Source organism: Physcomitrium patens, chromosome 16, assembly GCF_059467195.1.
Source record: "Physcomitrium patens ecotype Gransden chromosome 16, ASM5946719v1, whole genome shotgun sequence".
NCBI lineage: Eukaryota > Viridiplantae > Streptophyta > Bryopsida > Funariales > Funariaceae > Physcomitrium > Physcomitrium patens.
Window position 1 is genome coordinate 13,193,018 of NC_143425.1, and position 15,503 is coordinate 13,208,520.

At 37.1% G+C, this 15,503-nt stretch overlaps 2 protein-coding genes and 1 long non-coding RNA gene across 13 annotated transcripts; 2 read left to right on the top strand and 1 right to left on the bottom strand.

Moving 5' to 3' along the window:
- Positions 1 to 305: 305 nt before the first annotated feature.
- On the top strand, positions 306 to 6,567 carry LOC112293005 (uncharacterized). 11 transcript variants are annotated; one of them, XM_024542034.3, is made up of 11 exons: positions 306 to 760; positions 1,480 to 1,620; positions 1,963 to 2,127; positions 2,424 to 2,686; positions 3,014 to 3,082; positions 3,262 to 3,333; positions 3,647 to 4,345; positions 4,637 to 4,772; positions 4,994 to 5,171; positions 5,350 to 5,503; positions 5,822 to 6,567. In XM_024542034.3, the coding sequence occupies exons 3-11, from the start codon at positions 2,022 to 2,024 to the stop codon at positions 6,125 to 6,127; spliced, it is 1,983 nt and encodes a 660-aa protein (XP_024397802.1). In that variant the 5' UTR covers positions 306 to 760; positions 1,480 to 1,620; positions 1,963 to 2,021; the 3' UTR covers positions 6,128 to 6,567. The 11 variants fall into 11 exon arrangements, with proteins under 11 accessions (XP_024397802.1, XP_024397808.1, XP_024397804.1 ...); XM_024542040.3 differs by having other exon boundaries at positions 3,014 to 3,070; XM_024542036.3 differs by having other exon boundaries at positions 306 to 573.
- Positions 6,568 to 9,997: 3,430 nt separating this feature from the next.
- Positions 9,998 to 12,645, bottom strand: LOC112293843 (uncharacterized). Its single transcript, XM_090257049.1, has 3 exons — positions 11,320 to 12,645; positions 10,680 to 10,856; positions 9,998 to 10,455 (listed from the first exon to the last, which is right to left on the bottom strand). The coding sequence occupies exon 1, from the start codon at positions 11,802 to 11,804 to the stop codon at positions 11,499 to 11,501; it is 306 nt and encodes a 101-aa protein (XP_090113175.1). The 5' UTR covers positions 11,805 to 12,645; the 3' UTR covers positions 9,998 to 10,455; positions 10,680 to 10,856; positions 11,320 to 11,498.
- A 105-nt stretch (positions 12,646 to 12,750) lies between these two features.
- LOC141046335 (uncharacterized) lies at positions 12,751 to 14,963 on the top strand. Its single transcript, XR_012219212.2, has 3 exons — positions 12,751 to 13,351; positions 13,569 to 14,201; positions 14,302 to 14,963. It is a non-coding gene; the product is annotated as an uncharacterized LOC141046335 (long non-coding RNA).
- Positions 14,964 to 15,503: the final 540 nt, after the last annotated feature.

A 15,503-nucleotide genomic window follows, 5' to 3' on the forward strand; every position in this document is an offset into this window, starting at 1 on the left:
GCTTGTGCAGAGAATAAGGTCATGTACAAATTTTAAATTATGCTAACCAATTCATTAAATTTGGAGAAGCTTTGAGGAGCCGAGTTCGCGTTCACGCTAGGGACATCGAAGCAACGGCGTTCACACGTGGCGGGCGAAAACCGAGGCGGGTTCCAGATCCCCAGAAAATTCAAATGTTTGCAGACCTGCAATCCCGCCATTCTTCAAATTTCGCGGGGTGGGCGTGGAAACCGAGGACCAATTTCGCGGGAGCTCACATCCGTGGTTGATCCTCTCTCTCTCCTCCATTCCGTCGGCTTAGTGGGGATCCTCCACTCTCGTCGTCATCTCCACAGCAGATTATTCATCATGTTCTTCCGGGTCATTCACTTAAATTCCTTCTCGCGGCAAAAATGTTGGATGTGGGTGGTGGTGGTGGTGGTGTCTCGTTACTCGTGGGAAACGACCAGGCCAACTCTTGCGGCGCGGATGGGGGAGACGGTGTTGTTTTTTCGAAGAAGGGTGAATGAGTGAGTGAGTGAGTGAGTGAAGCCAAGCAAAGCTTCTCATGAGATTCGTGAATTCATGGAGTGGGTAGATAAATTCCCCCTGGACATTCTCTTGCAAGGAATCTTACGTGAATCGTAATTTGGGTTTAGATTTTTGCTTTTTTCGGAAGGGGAGGTTAGCAAAAGCCCTTCGAGTTGTCGGGGGCAGAGTTTAGACGACCGTGGTGTTGTGGGCGAGGGAGAGGCAGAGGATACGCGGGAACTGGAAAACTGTGAGTAGTTGTTCGTATTACAGTTTGGAGTTCCAAGTTCGTAGGTCCGATGGATGCTTGTCTTCTGTAGTTTGCTCTTCTCCCAATTGGTTTGCTGTTGTGTGCTTGCAGGCTCATGTGTTTTTGGTTCTGAGTTTGGTTTTGAGAGGGGAGTGGATCTTAGGTGCGTTTGCCACAGGCGATTATAAATTGGTGCTGGTTGTTCTGGGTTGTTTGTAGAAACAGTGCTGGAAGCTGGATGAGTTCATGTTGTCTTTCTTTGGAAAAGAGAATGAGTTCTAGTTGACAAGAACTGTGGGCTCTGCGTCAGTGATAGCTGAATCTCGTTGCGCTCCTTTTTGCTCCTCTTGTTTTCGTGTAGTTGGGCATGGCAGGTGATTTTTCAATGATGTATGTATGTATATATATATATATATATATATATATATATGTTCTGTGTTGTGGGTCAATCCCGTGGTACGCTAGGGCCCAATTCTCTAGTTCCAGACTGCCTGATGGTTGTCATGATTTCAGATTACCAGAATTCCATCACATGGGCGTCTTTCACCCTGTTGTTTCGTTCACGTTTTTCACTCTTGATGTTTTTAGAGAGAGACAGGAAGAGTTGCATTGGTTTTTAAACGTTCTCTTGAATCGTCGACAAGCAGTACTTAGCTGAGAGAGTTCGTTTTTTTACTTCATACTGCACTTTAATCAGCTAATCTCACTTTCCATTGCAGCTCATTTCAGTTCCACACTGCAAGCAGTTTTTGTCCTTGGTGGGGGTCCAGATGTGCAACTTTGATAGCTACTATTTACAGTAAACTTGCTGGATGGCAACAATGGAATAAATTGATTTCTAACTTTACTGCAGTGTGCCGGTTAGTTTAATTATCTTTTCAGAATGAGTCAGAAGCTATGTGTGGAGAGTTGTGAGTTAAATATCTTGTTACCACTGAATTGTTAATTTTGGTTGTGATCACACATACCGCCATGTTGTAGTTACTGCTCTCCTGCATTCCAGACAAAGATGTAGAGTGGTCATTGTGACCTTGCTTAAATTCACAGGAGTTGTAAGATTTTTGGGGGTATTAAATCCTATTTGCAGTCCTATTTAGATGTATGTGATGCCAGTGTACTGATGATTAATTTACTTTATGTTTATATTTTTCTGCTGTTGTTGTTGCAACTCTGATTTTGATTCTCCTGTTGATTTACTGTAGGAAGCCATCGGCTAGCTATTTATTGGGCAAGCTTAGCTTGTAATCCCCAGTAGGCGAGGATGGAATCCACTGAAGTTATACAAGATACCAGCGCATTGCACGAGACTTGTGCTCCTGATTCAGCAGTGGCTGAAGGGAGAGAAGGTCTGGATGCAAAAGCAAAAGGTGAATATCAACTAATCACAATCGTTGTCTGATTCGTTTTCGAGCCTCTCCAGTTAGCCATACTATGGTTTCATAATTTTGCGGTAACCTACACAAGTGTGTTTCTGCGATTCAAATGACTTTGGTACCATGTTTTAGGAATTATACCGAGTACTATTCACATCTGACCTTCCTCTATACCTGCTGTGTTGGACATGGCTTGCTGTATCCAGTTCTTGCAAATCGAACATGTTGTGCAGATGTGGCCACTGGAAGAATAAACATGTAAATTTGATCAATAACATGAATAACTGTAGAGGTTGGTGTAGGTTTGCAAGCAAGGTCAAAGGAAGCTGGCCATTGTAGCATGGTGGAAGATGGTGCAATAATTCAAATAGGAGGTGGCGTCACTGTACAGCCGGTGATCCAACCCCATAAATGTACGGATGCAACACCGCATGAAGTGGTCGAAGAGGGTTGTGCAGCACCGATAGACTTCTTACAGACTCCCACTGGCCGTGAGATTGAGCATTCGTCAGATAGTGTTTCCAATGCCAAGTTTACTTTCAGACCTAACCAGGTGAAATATTACTCTGTAACACTTTTCTTGTTATGTCGTTCTTTCCTTCCAATAATCTTACTCGATTCTACTTCCTCTCTCTCTCTCTCTCTCTCTCTAAATTTCTTTTCCCTTTTCCAAGGAGGGAGAGTAGTTTCAATGCTATAAGGTACGAATGTCAAGCATTTGCGGGATTAAACTATGGATGTTTGTAGATGACTAGAGCACAATAAGATTTTCTTTCAATTTACGACTGTATATGTATATGGTAATTGAACACGGATATTCAAAATTTTGCAGTGCAAATGTTGATTTAATCTGAGTTTTTGCATGTGCTCTCTGACTTAGGGTAGCACATCATCTGACCTTCAGAGGGAAAGGAAGCCGAGAAAAGCCGAGTCCAGCGTGAGAGTGCCCGTAACTTCACTCTCTTATTCTTGGAATTATCAAAATGTTTCTAAGCCTATTCAAGTACTAAATAGGGTTTGGATATATAGAATGTGATGACTAACGTTTCTTTACTCCTGAAATACTGTTTTACTTATTCCTCGACATCTGTGGTATAGATCCTGACTTCCACCTTGTGTGTTACACAGGACATTCGAACACCAATTTCTCAACCGTTAACACCTTACGACAATTTTGCTGATCAGAGCTTAGAAGACAACGTACGCAAATTTTTTACTAATACAATTTGAACTTCGAGTTAAAGAGGATGCTATTATTCCTGATTAACATGACCCTCCACATAGGTTTAGATGAGCACTAACTGCAGAAACCCTAGTGGGAGGTTCTAAAATTGTCAACATGTCCAGGTTTATGGCCCATCTATTAACAGACCTCTTCTAATTACTCATATTAAACGTTATCTATCACGGTTTCGAGTAGAATTAACCTGGTATACTCGTTTCTGCCTGGATTCGTTTTGGTTTCTTGTGATTTCATCGGTATTTGATTGCCTGCTTCAAAAATGTGTTGCAGGAAAATAGATCCAGCACCAAGAAGCTGTCAAAACAGATAACACCAGTTGCGTCATTAGTGTATGAGGACAATGATCCTTCCACAACAAGAAGGCAGTCTCAAAGGGGTGCCGAAGGAACCTTTAATCGCCGCCTGGCCTTTACTCCTCTTCCACAATCTGAGCTCAACATACGAATGGGCTGTACACCTAATCGAACTCCTGAAAAACGCACGCCTACGAGAACCATGGGAACCCTGGACAACTTCATGCCGATCCACGTAAGTCATCCTATACCAATAGAAGAGGACGAAGTGACATTTGCAACTTTGTCCCTGCAGCAGGCAGGACCTATAACTGCTGAGGAATTGAGAGATGGAAGTGATATCGCATCAGAGGATGCCGACGAAACTGGTTCAATTATAACCTGTGACTGTTCCGACGAAGAGAACACCATCGAGAGTGCCCTAGACAGACTTTCTGTGGAGATCTACGGTCATAGTGATTTACACGAACATCACGATTCAGATAAAGAGAATATGCCTGTACATGAGATGTTTTTGCCTGGACCAGGCAGTATCACTTCAAATTTGCCATCAAGGTTCAATGAACCGAGACATTGCTCTAGAGAGCCCCTTCAGACACTATGTAGTGCGCCATCTCCTCCGATGTACCAGAGTCCTCACACTTTTACTATCCCTGCTTCTTATCAACTACTTCGGGTGGGCCCTCTTATACTTAATGTTTATCCTTGTTCTTTTCGGAGATAGATTATGTTGCAATATTGTTCTGCTACAATCGACAGAGTAAGGGATTGGCTCGATCCAAGCAATCTGCTTGTATCTTAGTAGTGTGAAGATGGTAGCACATATTGCAAGTCAGCATTATTCCCCCATTTTGTGTGAACGCCCGTGCACTAATCTTCGCGTCTTTTGCATATTTTGGCTTGCTTCTAAACAACTGCAGTAGTTTATCTTCCTGACGAGTATGTCTAACCACATCCCAACTGGCAGGCGAGGTCTCAAGTGGAGTCAGGACGGCAGTGGCAGATGGTCGCAGACACGAACTGTCTTTTGGATGCAGAGTCTCTCAAGTCTCTGAAGCATCTTGAAGGCATTCACGAGACTCGCCTCATCATTCCAAACATCGGTAAAACCTAACGTTGTTGATTCAGAGTATCCTTGTTGTGTGTATTTGATGCATTATTGTAATCATTATTTTTTAGCAAGTTATCGAGTGTTTTTCATGAGCAAATCTACGTTTTTCTTTCTTCTCTACTATTAATCACTATGTTGCTAGCAAGTAACAAACTTAAGTCTCGTGCATGATTCTCTTCCCATCAATTGGCCTTTTCGTCAACTGTGATGTAGTTGTAAGGGAGCTGGACTACTTGCAGAAACAAGAGAGTTGGAGGGTTTGTGCGTCTGACGCCCTTCAATGGATTGAGGCTTGCATGTTGAAGATTCCCTCATGGATTCACGTTCAAAGCTCTGGAGAAACTGTACACGTGGGAACCACGCCTCCTTTATCGCCCTCCATATATTTTAGGTGAACTATTCATCTAAAATATACTCATGACTTTCGAATCATCCATGTCCCAATTTTTCAGCCTTACCAAGATTGCGATGAATTATTCGTAGCAATGTAAGCGAACAGAGTTCTAGTATTCAGGAACTTGTTTACGAAATCTTGTGAATAAGTGACATCATGTGTAACTACTGCGCAGAGGACCTCTTTCACACGTCGGTGAAAGCGACATGATGCATCCTACTCTTCATGACTATGTCCTCGAATGCGCGCTATTTCAACAAGCAAAACTAGATGGTCGAGTTGCTATCTTGACAGATCAAACTACTCTTAAAATCAAGGCTTTGGCTGAGGTAATCGTTCCCTATTATTTGTTAACTTCTGTTGTGAAGGACTCGCCAACAGCGTATACAGTTCAGTAGGAACTTGGTACTGTTACTTTTCGGTGAAGACTCTGCGGTGTAAGATTGCACCTGGTTCTAGCTTTATGCGTTCGTGCACTTATGATTCGCTCTCTATCACTCATAGAAGCCTTGATTGTATTACCATTGATTACCATCCATCACCGCTAGCAGAGTTCTCGCCATTGTATGTGCAACCAGATCGATCCCATTTTAAGGTTTTGTACGTTGGTCCGTATAATAAGCTGAGGAATGATCTTGGCGTGACAGGGCCTTGTGGTTGACACCGCAACCAGCTTTAGCGACAGCTTGCTGAACCCCTACTCCGATCGCTTTGTTTATGCTAGCAGCGTTCCGGTTATTCGAGCAGCCGGCCACCCCCGAAAAAAGTCGCATGGATTTAGTGCGTCTGTGTCGGCCACTTCCAGCTCGAACCAGCTAGCTCCCTCTGTTTGGCCCAAGTCCTGGCCTACTTCGAAAGCCCATTTTTTAATCTGGCTTGAAAGCCAACCAGTTGGGCTTCTAGCTCTTCTTGCCGAGTTAGACAAATCTGAAAGCTATGATTTTCATATCTGAGCCTCAAAAATATGGAAACGTGCCCTTGCTTTCAATCCCGCTATGGAAGGGGGTGATTAACCTTTATCATCTGTAATATTTTGTAGCTCAACAGGTACGTTGACAGCAGTAGTAGAATGTGTAAAATTTTACTTAAGTTACAATTTGTTTGGATTTTCCAAAGGAGCTTGCAGTGTGGCTATGCCACTAAAAACCTATGCATTATGGGAGGAGGGAGAGAAACACTGTGGGTGTGCACTACCGTAGACTGCTAAGCTTCTGGGTGCCATCAACATTATATCCTTACAATTAAAATCGTGACTAGTTCATGCAGAACTAGAGTTTTTACTACCAGTGACTTATAGTAGTCACTTGAAACAATGAGAGTGAAATACCAGCATTGAGTTTTGTATAAGTTAAGTTGCTTTTTGTTATCAAAAGAAAATGAATGTTTTGTTTGACCGATTGAGCTTAGAATCTATTTCTGTTTTCTGGAAATCAATAATTGAATTTAGATTGTATATGCATAGATATTTAATTTTAATGATTGAGTTTCAGTTGTTCACTTAATTGCTTGTTGATTATTTGTAATAAGTGCAGAGAGTCATCAACATTGTGGCACTATTTCAATACAAAAATGAGACATTTTGCATTATAAAAGCAAAATTTAATGGAACAGTGTTGTATTATATCTCTTTGGATTGTATTATGAATTTTTGACAATATTGAGTGAAAACTATTAAAATGTTAGGATTTGACTTAGGTTAGGTTAGGATTTGATTAAAGTGTGTTATTTTTTTTTAGAATTTATCTTTGATTGATTAGAGTGTGATAAGATGTAGCTTAGATTTTTTAAGGTTGATATGATATATTTAGCATAATTGGAAGCTTACTTAGGTTGTTTAAGGTTGCCAAAAGGTGTTTCTAATCATCCTATGCATTGTTTTGGGTTATAGATCAAACTTCAAGGTAAGATCAAATTCTTCCACTACCAAATGTCCAATATATTTTTAAGTTAGTTTTCACATAACATAACAATGTAGTCTTTTTAGTAGTTAGTATATATATAGAGAAGACTAAGAATTTCTTTAGTCTTGTCAATTCCTTTCTTAAGATAGTTCTTCTTATATTTTTTAAATAATGGTTCAATTTATAATTTGTTATTTATAATTTTTTTAAAGTTAAAAATTTAACAATAAAAGAATTAGCAAGTGAAAGAATAGAGCTTTATAAAACAATGAAGATATTACTAAATAAGGCTTAAGAATAATAAAACTAATGTGAATGTTTTTTTAAAAAAATCTATCTAAAGTCGAAGTTGGTGATATGGTATGAATATAGTATTGTAATATCAAGACCAATAAACCTTTTAATAAATTGGATTATAAAAGACTTGATCTATTCATTATTTTAAAATATATTAATCTACTTTTATGTTTATAGTAATTATTGCATTCAATAAAGTTTTGTCTTGTATTTCATATGTTTCTTATTGAGCCTTATACTACTAAGAAGAAATCTTTTACTACCATCTCTTATTGAAATATATAACAACCAAGAGTTTGAATTAGAAGAAGTCATGAATTTTGTGTAATACAAAATTTAATTAAAATATCTTGTATATTAGCATGAATATAACATTAATAAAGTCACATGGAAGCCATTCAAGCACCTTGGAAATATATCACAACTTGTTGTTTTTTATCTACAATATTCATCAAATCTAAAGACTAAATATTAACAAAAAGATGGTATAAATTAAAAAGAAAAAAGTTTAAAGATTAACTCATAAAAATTCTTTATAGCATGGATAAAGAATAGTTCTTAAATTCCTCTAAAAAATTGTCATTTGCAAAATTGCAAGATAAAGAATATAGATTTTTTGATCTTGACAATATTAGAATTGTCATAAAGATCCTAAAGAGAAGCATGTCCTTTTTCAAATAGATGGTAAGATTTAGTATGTTTGGTATCACAATCTTATAGAAGCCTATCAATGTTTAACGATACTATTAGATGTGAATATTATATTTGATGGTATGTTAAATGTATTGTTTGAAGGTAGTCATAAAGACTTAAATAATAATTAAATAATTTTGTAGTCTTCATGTGCTAGTCCGAGATATCATTAATAGACTAAAGAGACCTATCAATTACTTTTATAAAAAAGAAGATTTTTTTTTTTTTTCTAACATCATTTACCAAATTTTAGACTCCAACAATTTTTGAAATAACTTGAATATTCTTAATAGAATCCATTCTTAGAAAGGAGAATAATATAAAAAATATCTATATTACTCAAATAAATAGAAGTAGTTGAAAATAAATAGAATTACATTGAATTTAGAATTATATTTATTCTACATATTTTATATATTAGCCACTTGCATTATATATTGGCTATTTGTCTTAATAACTATGCAATCTTTGAAAAGCCATTATATGGTCATCTTAATAATTAGTATATATAGAAATAAGATAAAGACTATTATTAATCTCATTAATTCTTTTCTTAAGTTAGTTCTTTTTTTAGCTTTTAAGCTTTATATTTATCAACAATACAAGTTTGAATATTGTATTTTGGTCTAATCTATCTTCTTATTTATATCTCTTAGTCTTCATTGTACAATACCATTTCTTTGTGATTAAGGTTCTAATTTTTATTTTTGACACTTTATATATGGAAGCCTATTTTGAAAATCTATGTTTCAAAAGTCTTACCTTGATTGCCTACTTGGTGGGAAAAAGTCATCTTTTAAAAGCTTTAACATTGCATACGATATAAAATAAGAAGAGGCCATAAAATCAAATATTTTATTCTTTTATTATAATTCTAGATATATCATTCTATATCTTGATTTATAAAATTATGAGATATTTTAATTTTTTTATTAGTTATTTTAAGAATTTTTTTACATGGCTTCTTAAATCTTTTTGAAAACTAGTTTTTCAAAATAGACTTGATAGAAATTTAAGGAAACAATACTATTTATGCCATGTAGGAAAAAAAAAAAATCTTATACCTCATATTTTCTTTTTAGGGCCTTTAAATTCATTTTTTAAAATATAAAGTCTATTTAAGAAGGCTTCTTGATTTCAACCAATTAAAAAATCAAAAAATTTATGCCTCTCTTCTTATTCCAAAGTATAAAGTATCTCTTACTAAAATATATTAGTAATTTTTTAATATTAAAAACTATATATATATATATATATAAATTGTTTATTTTCTTTAAGTGGGATTTTCTTAGAAATTATTATAGTTTTAAGAATTTGAACCAAATTGAAGATATATCAATCAAACAATTTATTAATGACTAAAATTTAACAAATAAGGCTAATTATTATTAGATTAATATTTTAATTTTTATTATCCATAGTAATTATGTCATATTCATTATCATTTTTTTTTCGTAATTTTTATTCTAAAAAATAAATTATTAAATTATCTTTTTATTTTAGGTGTCAAAAATTAAAAACCAATTTAAAAATTATAAAAAATTATTATTGTTTTAATTAAATAAACATATCATTTATTAGGAATTTAAAAAAATTAATCAGAAAATTAGTATTTTATCTCAAAATTTAATCTAATTTCAATACCTAATTTGATCTGACTTTTTATTCTGAAAGTTATTCAAATATTCATGATTCAGTTAAATGCAACTTCAATTTTTCGCATATATATATATATATATATTTCACAAATTTTTACCTTAATAGTCGATTCTCTATAATTATAGTTTTTCTTCTTTTTTAAAATAAATCAATAAATGAACAAATTCTTCTTAAAATACTCATACATACATAAACACACTTCTTTGGAGAATTCAATTAGATATGACAAATAATAAGCATGCAACAGAAATGGTTTCCAAAGTTAGCAAGCAACTGTACATCATGTCACTGAGTTTGATGGCAGGAATCAAGATCCAATTGCAGTAGATTAAACAACAATACAGAGGGTTTTATATATCTCTCTCTAAGTCTATTTTTAATGTTGGACCAATTTGTGCCTTCCGCATTACCTAACTCCTCCAAAATGTGCACCACAGCATTCTGAATCTAACACCATGCGTAGAGCTGCCATCAACCACCCAGCATTGCGCCAAGCCTCATAATGAGTTCATTGAAATCTCAAAATTCCACTCCCTACTATGTTGAAATGCGGACTTAGATGTTGACAAGCATTGTTACCTATCCAAGATGGTACGACTGATTCCATTTTGGCAATCTTTGCCTTGTTAGTCCTTCAGAGTATTCTATGAAAACTGCAATCCAAATTGTCTTAGTAAGCGTTTTGTGTCAACCTTCACTTCTTTCATTTCCATGTCATTCCAGCTGCTCATCTGTCAACAAATCCACCATCCCCACCGAAAGAGTGGGATCAAAAAATACGATCATCAAAATTAGTAACGTTCATATGAAGTGGAATACGTATCATTAACTTATCATGTTCATTAGCATGCTGTTCAATCCTTGAACCATGGATTTGAGAGGTAAAAAAATAAAACATATTTGGGATGAGTAGAATTGAAGACGAAGTACGGTACAAAATGAGGAGATGATTTACTTTGACAATGAAGGAGCAGATAACCTTGGAGGTGATGGCTATCATGTTGGTGTGGACAATCTGAATCACAAATGCCTCAAAGGCTTGAGTAAGTTGCACAAAAGCACCCGGCTGTTGCGTACATAGGAGGTCTAATTTATACATCCCATGTTCCAGTCTCGAAACATCCAACTGGATCTGCACAACACCATATCATAAGTTACATCCATCATGAGTAATACAAACCTTCATGACAAGAGCCATGGATCAAATGAGGTTGAGTGGAAGTTCCGAGCAGATTGGTCCACAAATCCTAGATGTGGTTAGTCAAGTACCATATGCAGAATATATGCAGGTGCCGGAAGCAAGTGTGTTAATGAACTCTTTCTAGGAGTACCATTTAACATAATCTGGTTATCTTTGACTTCATCTCGTGTAATTTCTATTGCGTGATGGGTCCTAGACAAAACGCTTTTAATCACTTTTCTACATTTGCCCTTAATCGACCAGTCTGAGTTTGAATTGAATGAAGTCGCAGACAACACACTGATAGATGAAGTCGCAATTGTGTCTCCACATATCTCAGCTTCAGCACTCTTTACAACTCTACTCATCCAAGTTTCAATCAGAAGTGTACCACATGAAGGAAAAGGAGACTTACTTGGTATGAATTCCAATCCCGATCCAAAGAGCCTGTCTGATGATCATGCCTGACCTCGTCAAAACGCACGGAACAGGACTCATCTGATGATGAATTATTCTTGTTATCACCTTCAGCTTCAGTAATTCCCAATCCACACTCTGAGGCTCGCCAGCTGCCCCTTCTTCTAGCTGGTGCCCTCACTTGATGATCCAAAGCCGAAAAGACTTCTTCTGTGAACAAGAACGACTGGGATGTCTGTTACTCACGGAGCCATTGATGTGGTCAGACAGCGAAACCTCATGAATTCCGTCATGTAGATCCATGGAATCGCCATCGTAAATCGCTTGAAGATCCAGGTATTGTACAGTGTGATACTCGGAACTCACACTGGACTTCAACACGTCTGAACGACGTTGAAACTGAGTTGGCATCGGATTGTTAGAATTTGCTCCTTGCAAATGCTGCCAAGGTGATTGCAAATCCATCGACGCAGTTGACTGCATGCTGTTTCAGTTACCACTACATATTTCCGGAAGAGAAGCCTCCACGCATCACGTGTTGAATTTGAAGCACTGCTAGATGCACGTCAACTACAATCCGCTTTCAAGAGCTGGCCACTATACTTGGCGTGCCCTACAGGCTACTGATGGAGTTTGAATCGCGGTCCGTGCTCAAGTAGAGCCCCTGTCAATTCTGTTGCGAAAGACGCAATCCTATAATTAGTGGTGCATCTACCAAAATTACACTTGTAGACACATGTCTGGACCAGTGATGATCAGAGGAAAGTGAGGTCGAAGGCCGAACATTCAATACAATTCATAAGGCCACTACAATGCAAGGAGCTAGTGACGTAATCGCCAACATCTATGTAGCGATGACTCACTTCTGGATAAGCAACTTAATCTCGCATTTAAGGAAGCTGTTAATTCGAACTTGGCCAAAAGAAAATAAGCCTCCGTACGAGATTATGACTTGTAGAAACTTACTCCAATTCCTCCAATGATAGATTCTACATACTAGAATCGGAACCGTCTCTCTTCTGGGATCTACTTGAGAAAGAGCTTGCAATTTCACTCAATTGATATCCCTTAACCCGATGGGAAAGAACATAAAATGAATACTCTTCACGCACACCTAACTTATGTAAATGTTAAGAGTTGGTGACAGCAAGTTGTGAAGATGAGCACACTGTTGTGCACAAAACCTCCAAAAGTCACTTCCGTTTGTAGAAATTCCTTAAGTAGAAACATACGACAAATTCATCAATCTCCACAATTCCATCTCATGCTTCAAGAGAAGTTCGCTCTACTCGAGATCATCAGACTGTAGTTATGTACGGATTATGCGGTCAACTATCCAATACATATCAAATACGTTGTATCCGGCCTCGAAGCGTAGAGAGAAGAAGCGAACAAATAATACAAAATTGTTGCAAACAAGCGACGAATCGTCAATTCATTGGCACAAATACCGATATGAACACGTGAAACTCAGCACCTCAATATGCGGATGCTCAACTGTCAGCATGTAGCGCTCTGCTATAACTCGATCATCAAGATGCATAGCCTAGTTGCAGGATGCAAGGGCGAACCGTAGAATTGGCAAAGAAGCAATGAAAAGTCAGACCACGTTCCAAAAAAAGCTTATAACTCATTGTCTACTCCACAGTACAGACGGTCATGTTCCTCAAGTTGCAACTTCCTGACCACATGAAACATTATTGCATACCCAATAAACCACTAATAATTTTTAAAAACTCCATAGACGATAGACCGTAATAGGTTAAGTTTCAAACGCGCGTTTTTTATACAGAAATTTCATAAATTCTCGTGAGGTGCTAGACCACCATATCAAAACATTTCGGATACATATTACAATACACGCATTAATCTCCAAAAACTAATGTTCAAATCTTATAGAAGATAATAAGAGCAAATATTGCATTGACTGTTCAAATGTTTGTCGACAAGTTCCGCAGCATTTGAAAAATCGAAGGCAACGTAGCAAGAAAATTATAAACCCTGTCAACCTAAAGTTTGAGGCACAAGAGGTGCGTCAAATTCTCCTGAACCAGTATTTAAAGCTTGCATGTGAGTAATCATTTCTTTCATATCCACATGATTGCCCTTCTTTTACAAAAGGTTAGTCATTCTCTACCGAACTATCAAAAATTTATTGCATCAAAACTGAATAGAAAATAAATCAGAAGCTCGGAATACAATTTGATTTCAAGCACTTGTAACTTTTGAGTTTCGTGCATTTGATAGGTGCTCGCATGTGCTTGAAGTGAAGGACCTATTGTATTCGAGTAGCGTGTGGATTACCTGTCTTGAACAAACTCCATAAACTACATCTCAAGTTGAAGTTATTTCTTATATTGAAGGCCAAAAGGCAGCGCATGAAGAACCACATGGCTCGGAAAGATAGTCATCCTGCAATCACGAGAGCGAGAGAGAGAGAGAGAGCGAGCACGAGAACCTCCCGGTACGATTGCAACATTTGAAGCCCGACAATGAAAATGTTTTGTCTGGCTTATATCAATATGATTTTAAATTCTATTATTTTCTTGGTTCACCCATTGTAAATATGTTCTTCTAATTAAGGTATTGTATTACATAAATATATTGTTGACATATATTGTAGTGCATAAATATATTGTTGACATCAGAGCAATCGCAATGCCAACAATATATTTATGCACTACACAGCACTGCTAATCAAGACCACCAGCACGCAGACAAGCTAAGCAAGGCAACATTTAGAATGTAGAATGCCAGAAAGATTCACCCTGTACAAAAGATACATGAGTTCCACATCCACCAGTTCCCATCAACTGGTAGTAATTTTGAGATTTCACAACTGGCACACAACCGATTCACCTAACGTACAGGCTTTGCAAGGTAATTAACATTTTACGCCTCTGAAAGTCCACTACCGCAAACTCACGAGATAATCATTTAGCGATTTATTGGTTAACTTCATGCCCTGTAACACATGCAGAGGAGCAAGAACACGTTTCGGATGCAGTCCTTGAGCTTGCTGTGAAGATGCAGATAAACAAATAATATTCTAGCACGGGATCAAGGTTCAAGACATCTCAAGCTTGCATCTGCTCAAAGGTCTCATCTTACTGATCAGGGTCCGGTTCTGTACATAGGTGACCCTTTACGATGAAGGTAATTTCTCGGGATTCGACAATCACAAGTTGTGAGAAACCAAGACAATGAAACCTAAGCTGTTGAGGAACGCACTCCGTGTCCTTCGAAGAGTAACGACAACCTGGTCAGCTTTCATTCCACAATTTACCGCCGAGGTCACACCGCAAGACCGGCAGACTTCACGTCTGTCAATACTCCAGCTAACTGACGAGCGAGAAATAGACAGTTTTACTAAAAGCCATTACACATCTGCCCATCTGCCCATCTATCCCTTCTTACATACACGAATTCATCGAACCAACGAATCCTGTTTTCATTCTTAACTTCTGCACAATTCTTTTTCTTGTTTTTTCCCTCCAAAATTCCCCGGTCACAGCATCCTTTCAAATTTCCAGCGGGTTCGCTTGCAAGCTTCCTTGTGATAAATGTAGAACGCCCATCAAAGAGTTGTGAAGACGAGATGTGATTATCCTCCACTTCATGCAAGCCACTTGCAGAGTTAAACGAAGTTTTGGAGGGTTTGTTCATTTCTACATTAAATCATGTTTTGTCAGCATGTTCAATCTTACTGTTATTTATGATCTAATCTTTGTGAAAATATAAGTTAATCGTTACTAATATAGATGTGGCAATCGCTGTCAAGGGAATTCTTCAAGCTTCTGATTAATGGAGGAGGAATACTTGCCACTGATAGCTGATCATCTCTATTGTGAAAGAGTATCTATCCAACACTAAAGAAGCTGTGTTGTATAACGTGAATTCTTACTTGAGAATGCATGGGACATCAAGTTGTGGAAGGTAAATAGAAAATACAATAACAAGATCTTATTAAGTCTAATAGAATCTTAAATAAACTCTAAGTATTTTTTAACAACTCTAATCAAATTTCAACCAATTTAAAAGAAATTTAAAATAAATTACAACAGAAACATAAAAAATTCATAAATTAACCTCAAAGAAAAATAAAAACCTCAAAGAAATAATAATAACTTTAAAAAAATATTAAAAATAGAACCTTTAAAAAAAATAACAAAGAATCCTAAA